The 20,726-nt window shown below is 35.1% G+C and overlaps 1 protein-coding gene across 1 annotated transcript in view; it reads right to left on the reverse strand.

The window, feature by feature from the left end:
* AP3B1 (adaptor related protein complex 3 subunit beta 1) overlaps positions 1 to 20,726 on the reverse strand; it is a 120,198-nt gene that overhangs the window by 82,263 nt on the left and 17,209 nt on the right. Inside the window, exons 3-9 of the mRNA XM_039384526.1 lie at positions 15,408 to 15,569; positions 13,121 to 13,218; positions 10,903 to 10,957; positions 10,752 to 10,823; positions 8,268 to 8,330; positions 7,248 to 7,380; positions 2,060 to 2,169 (exon numbers count right to left, since the gene is read on the reverse strand). Coding sequence (XP_039240460.1) covers positions 2,060 to 2,169; positions 7,248 to 7,380; positions 8,268 to 8,330; positions 10,752 to 10,823; positions 10,903 to 10,957; positions 13,121 to 13,218; positions 15,408 to 15,569 — 693 coding nt within the window. The remainder of the gene's footprint in view (positions 1 to 2,059; positions 2,170 to 7,247; positions 7,381 to 8,267; positions 8,331 to 10,751; positions 10,824 to 10,902; positions 10,958 to 13,120; positions 13,219 to 15,407; positions 15,570 to 20,726) is intronic.

Consider the following 20,726-nt stretch of genomic DNA (forward strand, 5'->3'; position numbering starts at 1 on the left):
ATGTATATATATACCATATGTCAATGTTATAATGGTCAAGAATCCTTGATTTGTGTCTGTGTCTTACAGCACACAAATCTCAAGGCAATTGTGTTACATCAACTCACAACCACTTTTACCAAGAGCAATGTTTAAAGTACAGGCGCAGATCTCAGGAACTCCAGTAATACTTTATTAAATGTTGACATTTCAAACTCACATCCTCAGTAATTATATTCTCCTTCCTAAATGTATACGCTCAACCTTTACAGAAGTAAGGGGATGGGGGTTTGGACTAGATGACCTTTACAGGTCCCTCTCAACCCAGACCATTCTGTGAAGGAATACATTCATTTTCAGACATAATAGGGGGAGGTTATTTCAGAAAAATGATATGGCATTCAAATTATAAATATGAACTTCTTTGAAATTTATTCTGAAGCATACTGAGAAAGATATATATCTTGAAGTTATTAAAAAAATACATGGAAAAGTGTCACTCAAGATATAAAACAATCACCTTGGAGAGCCTACAGCATCACTATCACTGCTTTGTTCTCGAAGAACTAGTATGATTCAGAATCAGATTTTGATTTTTAATTTATTCCTATGACTGCTCTGTTCCACAGACTGTTCTCCTACTACTTACCACTTTCTGATATTCTGTACAACCTCATACTGGAAAACCTGAGAACACTGAAGTAGTTCAAGTACAGCATGTCTTTCTGCCTCCCTTATTCAACTTAAAGAAAGATTTTCTTTTCCAAAAATATTCTCTTTATTTAAAACTTGAAGTATTTACTTGGAAGTTTTGATTGTATAAAAGAGCTACAAACCTCTTTTAAGTGTTAAATGGAATATTTAGAAAATAACTATTTTTGTCTGTACAATACGTGGAAATAAGATGACAAACTCATTTGGTGAAGTGACAGAAGATGTCTATAATAAGATCATACACTATTTAAGAGACTGTAATAATCAATCAACATATTGCACAAATTTTCTGAAAACACAGGTGATTATTATAAAATAGGTAATACTTATTTTGACATGTAATTAGCAGCATTATCTTATATCCTCTTTTTATATGAGCAATTCAGTAGAATTTCTTTTCTGTACATCAGTTAAAGAGTTTGATCATTAGCTGTTAGGAGTCAAAGATTCATTTAATTTGTCAGTAACATGAACAAACAATTTTTTCCAAGAACCACTTCCTTTTTCTTTTCATATTCCAAAGTTTTCCAAATTCAGCTACTGAGAAACGAAGATTCACTGATTTAGAAATTGCTCCATCATCAATAAATGTGTAATTTTATGAATCTAAACAGTCCTATTTAGAGGCTCTACACAAAAATAATTATTGACAGATCAAAATCTGTCACCTTTGGTTTATGATGTAATAGGTAGCTAATGGTCATCAGCCCTATATTCTAATTTAGGATAGACTACTAAATGTGGTACCAATTACTGGGACTGTGTGGAGAATTTGGCCAATAGTTATTTGCATACCTAAAGGTCAATTAAACCTAAAGACAGATGATAACAAATAATGCAAATTTTACTGCTAAATACCACAGAATCTCGCAGGAGATAAAAATGCAACTTCAAGACACATTCACAGCAGTATATCTGATACGATGGAAAGCTCAGGTGTTTTGGGGAAAAAGGTTTAAAATAAAATTTTTTAAACTCCACTCCAGATCACTAACATAACTAACTGGCTGATAATCCTCAAGTTAGCTGCTTCTTTGTCCTTACTTTCATTGCAACTTACACACTCCACATTCTAAACCTGTTATTCATCTTGGCATAACATACTCATAAATGTTGACATACTCAACATTTCCAGGGATCTCTTTCAAAAAATCACTTCCCAGGTCTAAGGCACAAATAGATGCCACCTGACAGCTTCTATTTCCTTTTCTTTAAGATCACATAACACCATATTTTATGTTAAAAATTAAAAACTATGTTGTATTTCTCTAATTTACTTATTTCCATCTGTAGCACAAATTCAAAGGACATAAAAATTTCACTATCTGTCAACAAGGAAAATAAGACAGTGTGAACAAATACTCACTGTAATGTTATCCAAGAGTTTGGCCATGTGCTTAATAATTTCACCATGGTGTGCTGGTTGGGTTTGCAGCAGTTTCTTAATGACAACAACACTTTCAGCAACTACAATTTCTGTATCAGACAAAACAAATTATTAATTTTAAAATCACTTATGCAAAAGAAAAAGTCGCAAATAATTGATTGTAAAATATGTAAAAGCTTTTAAAACATGCTTTGTAGAACTGAATTCCATTTACTTGGTAACAAAGAGGTAAACTGTTCTAAGTATCACAAGTTCAGCTTCCTGAATCAAGTTATAAGCAGCAAAAAGAGGACAGAGAAACATTTTAAATGTAAAAATATCATCCTACTACATACTTTTTATGAAACTGCCTTTTAGTAAAGATGCACTTTGTATTTTTCCTTCTCAAACCAAGGAACAGTGTGAAAAAAATTTGTTTTTCATTAAAATTATGCATATTTGCAAGAAATTTGCAGTCTGAACTAAAAATACAAACATTCATTGAATTTTCAAAGAAATATTCAACATTAAAATTAACAGATCATTCATATGCTAGAGAAATAATTAAACATTTCCTTTGCACTTTTTCACATTCTAAACAGTCCCTCAGGTCTGTAACCTAATCTCTAGTACATTCAAATGAAGCTTCTAAATAGAAAGCTGTTGTAAGATTCATGCCAAAGTCATGCACTGGAGTGCTTAACTACTGTAACAAGTAACACTCACAGCCTATTCAACTTGTACGAAATATCTAAAGCTAAAAAGACCCAACAGGTACAAAGGTGCAAGAGTAAACTCCTGCTGTAAGGAAAGATGAAGAAGTCTAACGACCATTTGTTAAACAGAGATATTCCTACATTTCAAGAGTTAACCTGACACATGGACCATTCATTCAGAAATCAAGGATGGTCAAGTTTCAATAGAACAGCATAAGGAAGAAATGCCTAAATTTTGGCATTTGTTTGCTTGTTTGCTTTTTTTGAGAAAGTGAACTTCTTTATGGAGACAGGCTTTTCAAAAGCTCTGAGTATGCATCATTACGCCATAAGCCTATGAAATGCTTAAATTTCAGCTTGCAGCTTTTTGTGTCATCCTTTATTTGACATGACATCTTTCATTTTCTAAACTAATTCCTTGAAGCAAGGTTAACATGTCTGCTTCATATATCTCAAGGTCCTGTGTAATCCTACAGATGAATTTAATTTAAACTGTGTTTTGCCAGATACTAAAATAAGAAGACAATTCTTGAAAATTACGATCTGGAATATATATAGTGGGGAACACTGTAACAACAACATTTATCATTAAGTATTTTGTGATACACTGAACAGTTCAGAAAAATAAAACTGAACCCAAAAACCTAAGTGGATTTGAAGTCATTACTAAAAACACTTGTTGACAATGTAGAACTGATTATGATAAAATGAACTGCACTAAATGAAATGTCACAATAGGAACTACTTTAATGCAATCCGTGGGAGCAAATTTAAAGAAAATAAACCAGAACTGTGAACAAATAAACCAGTATGGTTCTTTTACACAAGTCTAAATACCAGGAAAGAAGGTACCAACAAAATCAAAATGAGCTTGTTTTAGAATAAGGGCTTGCACAGTCCAGAAAAAACAGAGAGAATCTTGGAGGCTTGCTTTGCACACACGAAGAATCCCCAAAACAAGCGTGAAATAAAAGACAGGCATATAGGTTCAAAACCAAAACAAACTCTAACAAAACACTAAAAGGCATTCTGAATGAGCAGCAAGAAAATTTTAAAATGTAACTTTACCAGAACTATCAAAGAAAAAGTGCGTAGAAGACAACAATAAATAAACACAAGAATTTCAAAACAGCGTAAATTATATCTACAGGGTCACATCAGTATCAGTCCAGGAACAGGTTACCCAGACTGGTGGTGATGCCCAATCCCTGGAAACATTCAAGGTTAGATTAGACAGAGCTCTGAGCCACCAGGTCTAATGGAAGGTATCCCTGCCCATGGCAGGGGAGTTGGACTAGCCAATCTTTAAAGATCCTTTCTATACCCAAACAATTCTGTAATTATTTGGGTTATTAGAAGGTTATGCAAATGGTTAAAAACAATGTTAAAAGGCAATTATTAAGTATCCAGGCAAACCTGAAGTTTCTGCTTTTCAGAAGGACACAAAGTTTAATCTGGTTAACTTTTCCATCCTTATAAATAACAAAACTCAGAAACCTCGTTAATATATATAAACTGAATGCTATAAGGAGTTGCTTTTCGTTTATGTCATTCTAGCAGTAATTACATTAGATATGCGGTAGTTACCTGATGCATTAACAGTTCCAGTGATTTTATAACTTTCCTGGGTTTGTATAGATTCATAGGGGAAAATAAAGTTTTAGCTATACATCCTACAATTGTGTTTACATTCAACCTGCAACTTTCAACAGAAAATGAAAGTCACTCATTTAAGAAAAATCTGCAGAATTTCTATTATATGCAGAATATAGTTATATATAGTATATACAGACAGAAAAAAAAGACTTCCAATAATCCCATCTGTCTCTTACATCTCAAATGACTTTTATGCCACAGTGCGGCCAGCGGTCAGTTGAAATTATCAATGCAATTGCTTAAGGAAAATGCAGTAGTCAAATGCCAAATGTCACATCGAGGAACCAAAACAACTTTTCTTTTGTACTTCCTTCAGCAGATGAGGAAGAAAAATAACTCTCAGCCCTCAACATAGCTTCACACAGAACAGTGTCTTCAGGAGTCAGTCAGGTCCAGGTGGGATAGCTCTTCACAAAGCTCTTTGAGTGTCTCATCATTGAACTTTCTAGTTTCTGTCGTGCTTCTGTAGTTCAAATGTTGTTGGGTTTTTTTTTTCCCATAGCTCACAGCTTTCCTGAGTAGGGGAAATCTGACTTCAAATAAGCACTCATAAATATGCAAAGAAAATTTCAAGAGCAGCTCTTGCCTTCCCCAGAGCCTCGTTTCTAGAACGACACCCTGCCTCTAAGCACACAAGTTCCAGAATGATGAATTGTACAGCTCCTGTGTCAGTTACAGCCAAGATATCTCAGGTGTTGGGTTATATCTACAGTTAAGGCCATTCCAGAACAAGAGCATAGAATTAGAAGGCAGTTTAGCCAAAAGCCTGTTCTTTGGCATTCTATTTTGGTTTGGTAGAATTAGTCTGGTCACCTCTCTGACTCTGTTTTCATGGACCTCAGAACCTGCTGGATCTACTAGCTTGTGCTTCATGCTATGCAAAGTAGCAGAATTAATTCCAGGCTTCGAATGACCATGAAAGAAGTCGCACAGCAAACAGATTGCCTGTATACTTCAAGGTTGAAAGTTCGGGGAAACCAAGATTAACCAAGACTGCTACACAGGCTAAATCTCTTTTTGTTCCCTTACCATGCCAAAACTCGTATATTCAGTAAGCCGAAACTATTGGTAATTTCCTGTCACCTGGGGAAAGGTACCATATAAATTATGCCATTCTATCCATTCCTTGAAAGAAGGAATAAAGACACTGCAACTACGGTAAAGCAATTTGCCAGCTGCCAGGTTTAAAAGATCCTAAATATATCCTTTGCAGTCTTTCAGAACAGTAAGCACAAGAAGATAATTTTATTTGCTAGACAACTACTTAGAAACAGATAAGAAAACTAATCTTGTTGAGACAGAGCTTTGTCTCAACGCACGTGCATGTGCGTGTGTGTATACAGAATTACTTTGAAGAAAATATTAAATTGACAATCTATGGTAAAAGAAAACAAACCCTTTTCCTCTTATCTTTGTTTCTTCTTAGCAAAAAGCAAAACAAAGCAAGAAAACAGAAAAAAGGATTATTAAATAACAAACTTGGTATTCTGAAGTGATAGTTTTATTATTTAATTTAAAGCAGACGTAAAATGGGGATTTGTACATGCTGAAAGGAGCCTTCTCACTTAGAGGAAGATTGCTAGTAGAATTAAGCAAATCAAGAACAAGCTTTAAAGCTTGTATTTTTACTATGGTAATTGCTGAATGTAATACAAAAAGAGGCGCTGTGCAGACACGCCTTGTAGCACAATACAGGAAGATATTTTAAACACGGTTGATAATCAGAAAAGCTTAAATGTAAACAAGGTCTAGAGCACTAGGAAATTAAAGTTACATATATTAAAACTACAAAGCACTGAGGCCTCTCAGGAATTTCTGATACAAGGTGAGGGGGTTGAGAATGAGGATTCACAGGTCGTAAACCAAGTAAGAGAAAGCTCTGAGTGTATTAGTGGGCCACAGGATGACTACGTGCTGCCAAGGTGATGTCTCCAATAAAGGCTTTCTTATGATTACCATGAAACTATATCCAGTAGATATGGAGAGGCACTAATGCTGCTTTTCAAAGCTTAGAGAAGATCTCACCTACCTTCTCTGAACAATTCTAGTTACTCCAGGGCACCCCAAAAAAGCACATGCTTTTCCTCCTTCCTGATATTATTTTTAAACCATATATTTCCTAACTCTATTTACAATATTTAACTACATTCACATAAACTGTACATTATATAATCATTGAGTTCTCTACTTGACTTATCATCTTCAATATTCATTGGCAACTAGCAAGATTATACAGTATTATCAGGTGTTGATTTATAGTGGTGCTGTATCCTATGACTTTATCTGCTCCTTCTTGTGTTCCTTAGTGATTTGCAACTCTGTTTCACTATATAAAAATAACAGAAAGTTACGTTACAAAAGCAAGCCAAATTTGGGGCTATTTATTCTAAAAGTATTTAATACAGGTTTTTTTAAGTTAGGCATTGATGCAATAAAAAAAAAAATTCCAAGCTTTCAGCACCCTCTACAGGCTAACTGCTTTGATGCAACTAAACATATAACAGTAAAACTACTGCTATCAAGGATAATCAAAACAGCACACTTTAATAAGTACAGTATTTAAAAAAAAAATAGGTAAACATGTAGTTGCAGGCCACAAGGAATTAATTTCACTAACAGAAGAGAAAATATGTACCCAGTGAATATGAGACCCCTTGGAAGTCCAGAATCACTATTTTTATCCAGTCTTGTCACCTAAATTCTTACAAAAGTCAACCCTAACATGGTTTTTAACATGTTCTGCTCTGTGTGGTTCTCATTAAGAAAAGGTTTCATGCCATCAGCTACTGAGAAAATAAACAGAACATTTAGCTTACCATCCCTGTTAGACAGCAAACATACAAGGCCATTGAGGCATGTGTCAGTCACTTCAGTGATGTTAGTTGCGCATCTGCCTATAGCTTGAATTGTAGCTGCAGCAAACTGTTTATCTTGGCTTTTCACATAAGTCTAAGGAAAAAGGATTTTCATTAGTCAATGCATAACTCTTGTCAAACAAAGACTTACCATACTATCGTCATAGGACAGACATATTGTACAATAAATTCAACCTAGAAAGCTACATTGCACATTAATAGTCATACTTTTTTCACCTTATTGTCACTTTTAGAAAGTATTTCCTTGCCAGCTTTGGTTGCTCATGGCCATGCAAACTTATGATTTCCAGAAGCTTGGGGCAGGGGGCAATTAACCAAAACCAGCAATTAGTTTGTGTGCAAGGTTGGCGGAGTCGGTGAGCTCTCTCTTCAGAGAGGTTTCAGTTCATTTAACTAGGGGCATCTGTGAAACTATGAATAACCTACCTGCCTGAGAACCAGTACCTTTCAGAGAAATCCAGCCAGAGAACTGAAGCAATGAAAACAGATGTCATAAGCAAAGAGGAAAGAAAGAAGGACAGACAACCGTTTCACAGTATAGGCAGAATCTTGCTGATACACAAAGATAATGGAGACAATACTATTTCATCAAATGACTTATGGAAGTGAGGTTCAGCCATAAATGCTGATGGCCAAATACTGCTAAAATTAAGATCCTATCATACAGTGATGTACAGTGTCAGTCAAGTTGGTAGAATTTGGTTTGAAGAATATAGAATGCTTGAGTTTTTGCCACCACCCAATTTTTTTTTGGTAGCTGGAAGGAGAGTGAGAAACAAAACGTTGAAACTCCTCTCCATATACAAAAAGCTCCATTATCCATCATGATATTTCCATTTTGAGAACATTTTATCCTGGAAAAGACTTTAACTTGAAAAATATAAGCCTAAGAATCTAAAAGAAACATTCAATAATGGCAAAAGAGAGCATTTCACATTAAAAGTATACTTCTCTACAAACCTGAAATTCTCGAAGCAGAGTTGATATGTTGGCTTCATTTGCTAAATTTGTCAAGATTTCAAGCTACAAGAAAAAAAAAGTAGATATTTTATCAAGAGCAAAAATATTATAAACAGTACCACATGCACACTATACTTTTATTGTATGTAAGTAAAAGATACTACTATTAAAAATACCATTCCGAATTCAACAGAGTATACCACTGTCAGTATAAATTGGCACCAGCATTGCACTCAAGAGGAGTATTTTCCTTGCTAGTATTCACAAAGTTTTCAAAGCAGGATGGTAGGGTTCAGTCATGCATTTTCTATAAGCTCTAGCTTTAGTGTTGCACTGTGTATCAAATGAAATACTTCTGTCAGCATGCTTTCCAATGTTACACAACAGGCCTTAGCATGTGACAACTAGCAAGTGTAAGAAGAAATAATGGAAGTCACAACTGCAGATGGAGAGAGATAAATTGTCTCTTATATTCAGATGAACTGTAAAAAACCTTAAACTCGGTAAAGAAACACTTGCATCTATGAGATTCCTCAGATCTTAATCAACATCAACAACATCAGACCGTGAAAACTCTCTTCTTTATTCCTGATGAACAAAAGGATGATATACAACACTTGGCATATATTGTTAAGATGCTCTACTTCCAGACTGTTTTACCTTTGAATAAAGTAAACTGAAAAGACAACCCTGTCTCTCTAAAGAGAAGTCATACTCAGCAATCTGGTGGCATTTTTTGAGTTGGAGGCACCCAGAAAAGGATACTTAATTGATACAGTCCACCAGAACTTCAAAACCAGTTTGGTGAGATCTATAACCAAAGGCTATTAAAGATAACTAGTATAGCATAGAAAGCAAGAGGATAAATGAAAAAGATGAACAGGCAGGAAAAAAGGAGACTATTTTATAGTACAGGATGGCTATCAATGGAATATCACAAATATCTCTGCTAGCCTTTTTCATATATGAATTATGAAAGTAATGAGAAGATAGGTGACAAAGTTTTAACTGATGCAATTGTTTTCCATGAAATGAAGACAAAGGCTGACTAAGAAAAGCTGCATAAAAGGTCCAAGTAGTAGGGGACTGGTTAATAAAATGGCAAAAGAAATTTCAGCACACGTATCTGCAAAGTAATGTTCACAATTGTGTACAAACCTGACCTGTAAAGAAAATGACAGGCTCTGAGATGATTACAACTAAATATAACTGAGAAATTGAGATTAAAATATCTGCGAAGATATAAGCTCAATGCTAACCAGTGATCAAAAAGGCAAACTTGATGTTGGGGAAGAAAAAAGGAACAAAATAAAAATCTAAACAGCACAGCAGATGAATTCCAGGGTGCCCCTACATCTTAAATACTGCCATGGGTCTCATCATTCTGTCTTATAGTTGACATGCTGGAACTACAAAGGTAGGAGATGGAGAATTCACAAGATTTTCTTACGCACATAACAGTTCAGGTTGTCCTAAATTTTTCAGCCATCAAGAAACAAATGAGACAACGAAAGGAAAAATGCCAATTTCTACTTCTCCACACCTTCCATGTTGTATTATCAATTCATATGGAAATTTAAATGGATCAACTTCAATTATTTTGGGACTGACTTTTCTTGGATAACAGTAAGGCAGGCATTCTTGACAGCATTCCTGACAGTTATCATAATCATTAAATGTGAAGAATATCTTTTTGCCTCAAATTTACTTAGACTTAATGTTGTACATATAAAAACACAAGGGGGTTGGCATAGCCATCTTGGACTGTACCCCTCTTGAACATATAATGAGGGTGCAACATGCATGTAAAATGAAGATAAGAAAAAAATGTTTCTTTCAGAAAACTGTACCTTCCACTCCTAAACACAAGTGCCTAAGACAACCTAAAGGAAAACAAGAGAAAAGGCACATAATAGTAGAGAATTTTTTAGCTATTGTTTTGTCAAGGATTTCACATTTGTTAAAGAATAAGAACAGAGAAAACAAGAAGACAACAGTCAAAAAACATGCACTGAGATGTGACCTTGAGGAAAGCCTAAAGTACTTCTCATGTTGAACGCTGACTTCAAGGGGAATTTGGGACTCTAACACTGCCCCATTTTGTACAGGGGAAAGACTTAAACTCCATTTAAGCTAACAGTATTAAAGACTCTCTTCCTCGCATGAAAACAGTCAAACTCTACAATGTTAGAATGGATGGTTGGATAAAAATTGTAGTGCTCTCTATCACTGAAAAGTCTTAAACACTGTAGTGGAAAACACAGCCCATCTGCCACCTGCAACACGGTAACGAGAACCTTCAGGCAGCCTGACAAGCCCAAAGGACACTGGTGGACTTAAACTAAGTGCCACAACTCCATATTTCTTAGCGAAGAAAAGAAACCAAACAGAATGAGCTGTGTCATATCAGTGAAAAGGATTTTACCTTCCTGTCGAAAAGTGATTAGTCCAGCACTATACAGATGAATTTGTTTTTAAACTCACCTTCAGTATTTTGATCATAGTTGGATCAGTTGATCTAACATAGAAACTCTTCAGAAAAGGTTCAAACATACCCTGAAAATCAGAACATATTTATGTAGCTCTCCTGTGTTTCAAATAAAATATGATTTAGAAAATTCTAAATAGGGTGTACCTTTCTCTGAATTGACATAGTGGCAATATTTTGCAGAACAATATACTGCACCTCCCTAGAATGTGAAAAAAAAAATAAGAGTCATTCCACAAAGTTAAAGATACATAGAAAAATGAAACATGGCAAAGAAAGTCCAATTTTATTTGAATGCCAAGTCAGTTATACATTTGTTTTGGCACAAACATTGAAGACAACTGCTACAAGTTCATCATCTGCTTCACAAGAAGACGCATGAAACCAGGTTTTTATTTTTTAAAATGCCAATATGCAAAAATATTCACTCACATCAGCGTAATGGTGCCTCTTGTGGACCTTGGGTATTTATTTAAACCAGAAATCCATTGATCATTTTAACATCATGAAAATCACTTACAAAACCCTTACATTTCAACCACCTTCTTGGAACAAATATTTCAGGATATTTCAGCTGGAGAACAAAAACATACTGCCTTTATCTGCAGTGTTGAAATGACTGCATTAATTACAAGAACAGTTAATCCTTGCACAATTAGCAAGAATTGCTATGACTTTTCTGGTCTTAAATAATTTTTCTAAAAATTCTCAAAAAGGGCTAGGGTCTCCTGTGACTTAAGGGTTTACACTGGCAGGCATACACATCTATCAAAAAGCAGTACTTTTACATAATAGTCTTCCTAAGATACAGACAACAGATTTATGTAATATTCTTAACACAAAAACTTTAAACATGATTGGAGGGCATTCTCATAATTCATGTATTAGTTCAAAACCTCAGCAGGAGTGAGAAAAAAGAAATCTGAGTACCAGTCTAAAGCTTTTAAACTGCAGAATTTGTGCCACCAATTGCTTAAAAACTAAACAATGATTTACACACAATTTTTCTGAACCATGAGTGCTCAAACCTTGCATGCTGCAAATACATCCTAATAGAGAAATCATCATGCCCATTATCTCCTCTTACTCAATACTCTAAGGTAATTACAAATGTTGCTTACAAAGAAAAGTAATAATAGAGATGTACTAAATATCTTTTAAACCTATTTTGTGTAATTCTTACATAGGTACATGGAAATAATCAGCTGCACATGATGAACCAAGATTGGAAATTGCTATGAAATGCTCTTTCAGGTACTCTCACCCTAACTAGATTATAGTTTAGTTGACATTAATTTAAAGGCCATAGGCACATAACTTCAAGGGCAAACAGCAAAAGCTATTTCAAAGTGGCTCTAATAGCAGAAGTGTTTCACCCAGAATGGTAACAGAGAACAAACAAGCCATTCAACATAGGAAAGTCAGAAGACTAGTGACATTTTAGGCACTAGTTGAGGTAGAAGAGAGAAGTGACTTCTCTTTTAATGACATTTGAGTATAAATGAGTATATTATTTGTGAGTATGAGTTTAACTCTGTGCATATACCAAATTGCTTTAGCCATTTTACTTATCTTTGTACAGAGAACGGGATGCATAGAGAACTATAAAACAAAACACTAAAATAACAGTGATTCATTCTTACCTGAAATAAAAGCATGAAAACGTAACCCAATTTTACTTCTTTACTAATTTTTAAATGACAGAGATATTAGCCATGAGTAAGCTGCAGAAGTTTACAGAGCAAGAGCTCTATGATGACAGAGCTTACAAAATTTAAAGTACCTCTGAGTAATCTTACCAGGCATAACAAAAGTGACTTTTAAAAAAAAATCTTGGTGTATGTTTGACACAAACAATGAATTTAACATGTAAATTATTCTCATAGCGAAGTTCTAAACAAAAATACCAGGTATAGTTAGAAAGTTATTCTGAACACATCTTAATAGTGTCTCATATATACATGGAAGTTCAAAATCCAAAAACTGAGCAGGGAAAACCAACTTCTATGCAGCAAATGGGTGGAAGTAAATTTCTAATAAATTCCAATAATTAAAAAAAAACAAGACCCTAAGCAAATCAATTGGTACTGCCTCTATTTCAATACTAACAAGGCAGTTAGTATTTTGCTAGATTCTTGTTAGAATGAAAGTCACAGAAATGAAATACAATATTGAAGGATCCTGGATGTGGTAACATGGAAATTACTTTCAGTGATCCTAATTTTCTGAGTAAAAATGAGTATTACAGGACAATTTTAAAATGAAACCAATAATGAAACAGTTGCATTCTTACGACTACGGCTAAATAAGTATGCACAAAAGCTCTCACAAAAAATTAGTAATGTTAAGTATGGACTTGACCTACCTGTTACTACGGAGTAAACGCACCAATGACTTAGAAACAATACCAGCTTCTGATTTTGGTGCCAAATGCCAGTAAAGTTGGGCAACTGCCATTACCACCTAAAAGAAGAACATTCAAAACAACATGTTAACTTCAAATCGTTCATACATATCTATCACATTTGTTACAGACCTGTAGAACTACCAACTCACTCTTTTTCAGAAAGCAAAGTGCCTACCTGCAGTCTTCGAGATCAACAAAGCAGACCGAGGAAGAACACCAGAATTAATATATTTTTACTAATTAAGTACCTTCACTTTCTCCCAGTATTTATTGTATGCCATAATAAATAGAAGGTCGTAGGAAGAGGCACAATGAGAGGGAAAAAAGTACATAATTCAAATTGTAAAGATACCAATATCATCCCTAACAAGACAGTATTGCTAACATCAGCTGTACAAATTAATGAAGAAATATTCTTTAAAAATTCTGCTAATGTTGTGCTTTGACTTTATTAATACAAGTTCAAAATCCCTCATTATCTATTATCTACTTTCCACTTAAAATATTTCACTCCATTATTCTATTATGTAATTTATAAAACAACAGCTGCCTTTACTGGCAACTTTTAAAGTATCAAATCCAAAAAAAGTAAACACTACAGGGTTGTATACTAATATCCTGGTTAGCAAAAAGCAAAAGACAGATACACAAGCAGCTTATGTTGCCTATGAGCCAAGACTGGAAATTGCTGTGAAATGCACTTTTATTTTTTTATTTTTCATACTATTTTTTCTTTTTAAGTTTTCTCATAAGTAAAAGACAAAATATGACCTTTATGCTAATGAATATGTCATGTCACAACCTTTCCTACAATACTGTCACAATAACTCTCTGTTTCAAACAAATCATAGAAAGGACACTCCAAAGCCATCATGATGACACTTCACCCGGTATCTTAAATCTTAGTATTAATGAAACAGAAATTATTATTAAGCAATAAAAAGTGATTAAAAAATCTGAAAACAGGAAATAACCAAAATATTTTTAGCAATATAATACAGGTATCTTTTATTACAAAGAAAAATGTAAGGTCACAAAGAAAGCAATTAATTTAATTGCAAGTAAATTCTGTATTTGAATAGTATGAATTGTTACACAGGTATGAATATCCGTGTAACAATTCAAAGCAACTGAAAGAAGTATGATTTCACTTGTCAAAGTGCACTTAAATATTTAACTGTTATATCGGAAGTTAAAGATCATAAATATGAGAACCAAGACCATATTTAACAGTGATAAGAAAATTATGGAATATGAGCAAAAAGTAAATGAACCTGTTCTCAGCAAAGTATGATGGCAAACATATCAAATGCACCCATTCTTTATGCGAAATTAGGAAATATCATAGCCATCAAACAGTGATTTCTAGCAAAAAGTTCTAAAAACTTAATCAATTTGTTTCCAAAGTCTGCTCAAAGACTGTAAGTGATTTTGAGGAGTCAGACCTTAGGAATCTAGAAGTATTTTCCAATGGAGAACTAAAACCTGATCTGCTTAGCTTATCAGGAATAATTGCAAGGTGACTTAATCATGGTGCAGTAACTGTTTTTGCAGTGATGTGAATACTCACTATCACTGGAAGACTTTTCCCTGAAGACAGGACAAGCTGAGGTTAGAAATAACATTCTGTGATCTGATTAACATCACAATGATTCACCATCAGCATAGCTTTTTCTCTTTCTAAAAATTTACCCGTATTTTAAAATTTCATGGAAATAACGTAGATCATACAGCAGACATGACGTTGTATCTGTCCTGCAACCCTACCAAGGCAACACTACTATGAATCTGGCTTGGACTGACAAAATAATTCAAGGTGTATATTGTCTACTTTTAAAATGTGAGACTCAAAAGAAAGAACAAATTAATGAATCAATAACAAGTATGATTTTCTTGGTAGATCTGTACCACTAAAACAGTTTGTGCCATCCTAGTTGCTGAAGGCTTTAGCATTAAAAGCTAGCTATGGTATAGTCATCACATGCTATTTAAGTTGGATTCAAATGTTCTCACATTTTTTGCTAATACTTTGTTTATCCACATTATTTAGAGCACGTACCACATTCAGTGCACACGTTTGCTTACAAGCTAAGTTAAATTTGAAATAGCTTCTCCTGAAGTTACTAAAGAGTATTATCACACTTGTAAAGAGATGCAGATTTTACTTCTTTTCAATTTCCTAAATTTTCTAAAAACATAGATACTTAGTAGTTTAGCATTTTAATGAAAAAGCAATTTTTCATACAGCAGCATTTCGGCTTTGAAGCAAGGGCTTTGTATTTCGTAACAGCAGCCTGTGATCTGGGTCCATGGTATAGGTGCTTTTCAATTTCTGATCCTTCTCCTTCTGTTCTTCATCGGATTCATAAAAATTATTTTCATTATATTCATCCACCACCTCATCAGCCTACCAAAAGACAAAATGACAGACATACAGAGAATCTTTGAATCAACTTGTTTTATTCACTAAGGAGGTAACATACAACATCACAACTGCATGCAAGATTTATATGGTTATTTTGAAATTAGCTATAGGCTTTCCTACCCATTTTTCAAAGCAGTAGATGTAGTGACATGAAAACAGATCAATGACATATACAAAATTTCCTTAGAAATAAGATGAACTGTCAAATGAAATATTTTTATTATTATTCTATAAACTATTTAAGGTATGTATATTGGTATTTTTTGGACTTAAAGCCTATGAGCTGAAAGTGACACTTCTGAAAACAGTCTGTTGCTTACAATTCCCTCTTTTTTTGAAAACAATGCAAATATGTGCATTCTTCCCTTTCTAGTAATATATAAACTATTTGTGAAAATAGCAAATCTGAAAAAAAGGGACAGAGTTTGTTTATTTTAAAAAATTAGGTGGGTAAAAGGTATTTTGAGCCTGGTCTTCCCTGATGAAGTACAAATCCTTGAGCTGTTTAAATAAAATTATGAATTATCCACATAACGTCACTTAAAAAAACAATACACCACCTTGAAAGAATTCATTAAATTTGAGATATTAGTAAATTAGGCCTTTCATTTACTCCACAGAACTAAATAAAAGAACATAAAGGAACACATCTTACGCAAACATGATGAATTACAACAAATCTTAATATTTCTGATGTTGATACAAAAATGGATAAAGAATACAGTTAAAGTGTTTCATTATGCTTAAATTTAATTTGCATTTAAAGTCCATAAACTTAAACAAAACTAAGATGGAAACCATCAAGATTAGAACAAAACGGAGTGTCAGATCTCAGAAGCTGTGGTCTGGATTACCAATATTGAGAGTACTCAATGTTGAAAAACTTTTCTTAAGAAATAAGCTACTGACTTTCCCAACTTGTATGTCTGCACTCCTAAATTCTTCCATCTCAATTTGTCACCAAAGCATCTCATTGCGACAAAGAACATAACTGGGTAGCTGGAGCAATTCGCGTTACAATGGGCTTGTTGGTACCAGATATCGACTCTACACATAGGTCTGCTTGCCTGCCTTTGAAACCTCTGTCAATATCTAAAGAATATCTAACCCTACATAACAGTTTAAAGTGAATTACTTAATCCATATACCCAAATGCTGTTTTTTTAAGAGACATAATTACTTTACAGACAAACGTATTTTTTTAATTATAGATGGTAGTAGCAAAGTGATCAAAAGTGAATGGAAAAATAGCTACAGATTAAAATAAGACACAGGTCTTCAGAAAACCACGCAAGGGTAACTTCAACCCTTTGCTGCATGCCTTGGTCAAAACTCAGTTGTAGTAAAAGAATCCATAAAAGTGTCTTCAATAGAGGTAGGAGGCCAGGGGGGAGGGAGGGAAGAAGTAATAACAAGTCAAGGTGGTAATTTTGTAGTGGTTTTTATTACATTTTCAAAAGATACTGAAAATAAAAAAATGAGAAGATATGTGAAGAGAAGTTTTAGTACTTGATGACAGTCCTCTCAGTGTTTTACAGAATCCATAGCAAACTCTTGGATTTCTTCTGCAGTAGCAAGTGAAGTACTTTCATTTCCTTACTTCTCTTTCCACAAACCTTTGTAGCAGTCACGTATCTAAACTAAAAATTCAGGATGCTAAATCGAGACTAGTGGTAAACGAATTCCTCTCTTGCCTACAGGATAGGCAACTTGAAAGCAAAATTCTTAAATCATGGTGAGTCACAACCCTGCACTGAAGAAGCTTCCTCTAACACGGGGAGGATAATTCAATCCTCATTGATTCAGGCTTCAGCATCCCTGCCTTGACTGCTAACAGACATGCACGTCATGAACGCAACTGCAGAATACTGAACTCAACAGGAATACAGAGTTTGAAACTGTATTTAACTCATTAATAACTGTTGCACAGAAACAGCCTGAAAACTCACATTTCTAATGGGTTTTTTTAAGACTTCTTAGAAACATACTTGGAGCCCAGTTCCAACTAATTATAACACAACGTATGCCTCTTATATAACCACTTTTAATTTAAATCTGATTAAAGTCTTTATATTGAATCACCTGCTTCATAACCGTGCAGCACAAGTATTAATGTGGTCTTGTCTTGTAGTCATATATTTTATTGCAAATTCATAATATTCCTCTTCAATCTGTTAAGATCTGGTAGGAAATAATTGTTCCAGAAAAAGGATGATGATGATACACAAGGAAATAAGTTTAATGAACTGAAATTCATCAAAATTAAGTTGATGAAGTCTACTTTGTCAGAATTTGTAGTCACAGGGGCCTACTAAGACAACAAGAACATGTAATATTGCAAGATTGCCACATTACCACGGAAAGGAAGGGAAAGGAAAGCAAAGTATTATGTATGAGCCAGAAGACTGCAAAACAAAAACGTGCGGGCTTCTTGGTGCACAAGAATTGTTGTTTCAAATTCTATTAATCATCCCACACACGGAGAGCAGTTACCAGGCAATGTGAAACACAACTCACAACACTCACAACCCTAAAGCCTCAAGCTGAACTACAGGCTATATTCAATGTCAAAGTGAGACAATTGTACATTTTGAAGCATAGACCCTTCAGATCATTGAGTCCAACCATTAACCCAGCACTGCCAAGTCCAGCACTACACCATGTCTTTAAGTGCCCAGTCTACAAGTCCTTTAAACACCTCCAGGGACTCTGACTCTACCACTTCCTTGGGCAGCCTATTCCAGTGCTTGACAATCCTCAGTGAAGAAATTTTTCCCAACATCCAATCTAAACCTCCCTTGGTGCAACTTGAGGCCACTTCTTCTTGTCACATCACTCAATCCACACCTGGATACATCCTCCTTTCAGGTAATTGTAGAGAGCAATAAGGCGTCCCTCAAGCCTCTTTTTCTCCAGGCTTAAACAATCCCACCTCCCTCAGCCACTCCTCACAGGATTTACTCTCCAGACCTTTCACCAGCTCTGTTGCCCTTCTCTGGACACATGCCAGCACATCAGTGTCCTTCTTGACTTAAGAGGCTCAGAGCAGGATTTGAGCTGTGGCCTCACCAGTGCTGAGCACAGAGGGACAATCACTTCCCTGGTCCTGCTGGTCACACTATTTCTGGTACAGGCCATGATGCCCTTGGCCTTCTTGGCCACCTGGGCACACTGCTGGCTCTTATTCAGCCACTGTCAAACAGCACCTCCGAGTCATTTTCCTCTAGGCAGTTTGCCAGCCACTCCTCAAGCCTGTAGCACTGCCTGGGGTTGTTGTGACCCAGCACTTGGCCTTGTTGAACCTCATACCATTGGCCTCAGACCATTCCAACCTGTTCAGATGCCTCTGCAGAACCTTCCTACCCTTCAGCAGACCAATACTCCAACCCAACTTGGTGTCACCTGCAAACTGAGTGCACTTGATCCCCTCATCTAGATCATCAATGAAGATACTAAACAGGACTGGCCCCAATGCTGAGCCCTGAGAAACATCACTGGTGACCAGATAACAACAGGATGTAACTCCATTCACTACCACTCTCTGGGCCCAATCCAAGCCTCCTGATATTCTAACAAAGGGGGAAAGCCTTGTGCAGAGATCAAAGAAAGGACCTCCATGCTCAGCAATTGTGCTAGGGTTATTCAGGAGAATAGCAACCAGAACAGTATGCCCTTTATCTTGAACTTCAATCAGGAAAAAAAAGTATGTTTGGGGTATAATGGATAACATATGAGTGGGGTATAAAATAAGCACTGATAACACTAATATTTTTACTGCCAGCACAGGACTGAAGACTCTTACATTTGGGAGATGAAAGTCTTTCAGTTTTAATTATTATTGTTGAATCAACAACTGATGGCTTCTACAGATAATTTCCTACACACTTACTCTCCAATCTTCAGTATCCGTAGTGTACCCACACTAAACTGTGGAAGATGCTTCTTAACACATCCTTGAAGAAAAGCTAGATATTGGTGACAATGAAATTTTACTTTCACAGGTTTCGAATTAGAGCTAAAACTGATGATAACAAGTACATACTAGCAACTTCATCAGAAAAAAACCCCAATAATCTGATCCTTTTTGACAAGGGAGAGACAGCATGGGAATCTGGGAGGAGGTTCAAATCTTCCTCTGCTTTCTCTGGTCATTTCAATCCCTTTAGATACAGTTTCAGTCCAACAGAAGCCTGTTGCTTTGTTTATTTTTTTAAAAGCATGTTTTGTTTTCACTAAGATCGATAAAATTATCTGTCTCACTTTGTGGTCATAGGATCACTGGAACTACTGGATTTTCTAAAGCACTAGGTGGTAAGGGGAGAACAGGACAGTGGCAGTCATTAGTTAAACTGCATTAAATACACTTAACAGTTTGTAGTAGCACATGATTTAATTGTGCAGTTAATAGCTTTTCTAAATTGCAAAATGACTAAAAAGTTCAGAACCCTGGGAGAATAAAGTGATTAAAAACTGAGACAGACCACTAGCATTCCAGGCTAGGAATTGCAAATAGACTCTGTGCATTCCCCATCTACTATGATTTATTCACAGCAGAGGAGTATTTTAGTGTGAAAGAACATGCATTAATTCTTTCTTACATTATTTCAGACATACCGTTTAGGGACATCATAAAGTATTAACAGTTTAAATGAAGAAATTGACAGATAGCAAATTCCATTAGTGTGTTTTCAAAGTCCCTAGGTAAATGAGCTAACACTTAACTGAGATTTTGCTTGAAGTTATATGTAATATGGCATAAAAGTTGAGAATGTTACTTCCATTTAGGAAAGTGTTCACACATTATGTGAATGCTACAATTACCTCCAAACAGAGCTTCACACACCCATAGACTGAGTTCAAGTAAATCTTCAATGACATCCGAAGCATGACCTCATTATATTTGCCTACTTTACCAGTCTTAACTCCATCTTGTATTGAAAAACTGATTCAAATATTTGTATTCCTAGGTTAGGTATAACTGAAGTTATAGAACTTCAGTTTCTCTCCCTGGATTCATAAGGAAATACACTCACAGCTTCTTTTTTTAAGGCCTGCAGCAGAATATTTGGTAGGTAAGATTTCAGCTGTCTTCCAGAGCCCTCTATAATATTTCTAAGAACCGTTCTCAAGAGTTTGGAT

This window comes from Pipra filicauda, unplaced genomic scaffold (assembly GCF_003945595.2).
Source record: "Pipra filicauda isolate LSUMZ 115617 unplaced genomic scaffold, ASM394559v2 scaffold35_size7292922_pilon, whole genome shotgun sequence".
In the NCBI taxonomy this organism is placed as follows: Eukaryota; Metazoa; Chordata; class Aves; order Passeriformes; family Pipridae; genus Pipra; species Pipra filicauda.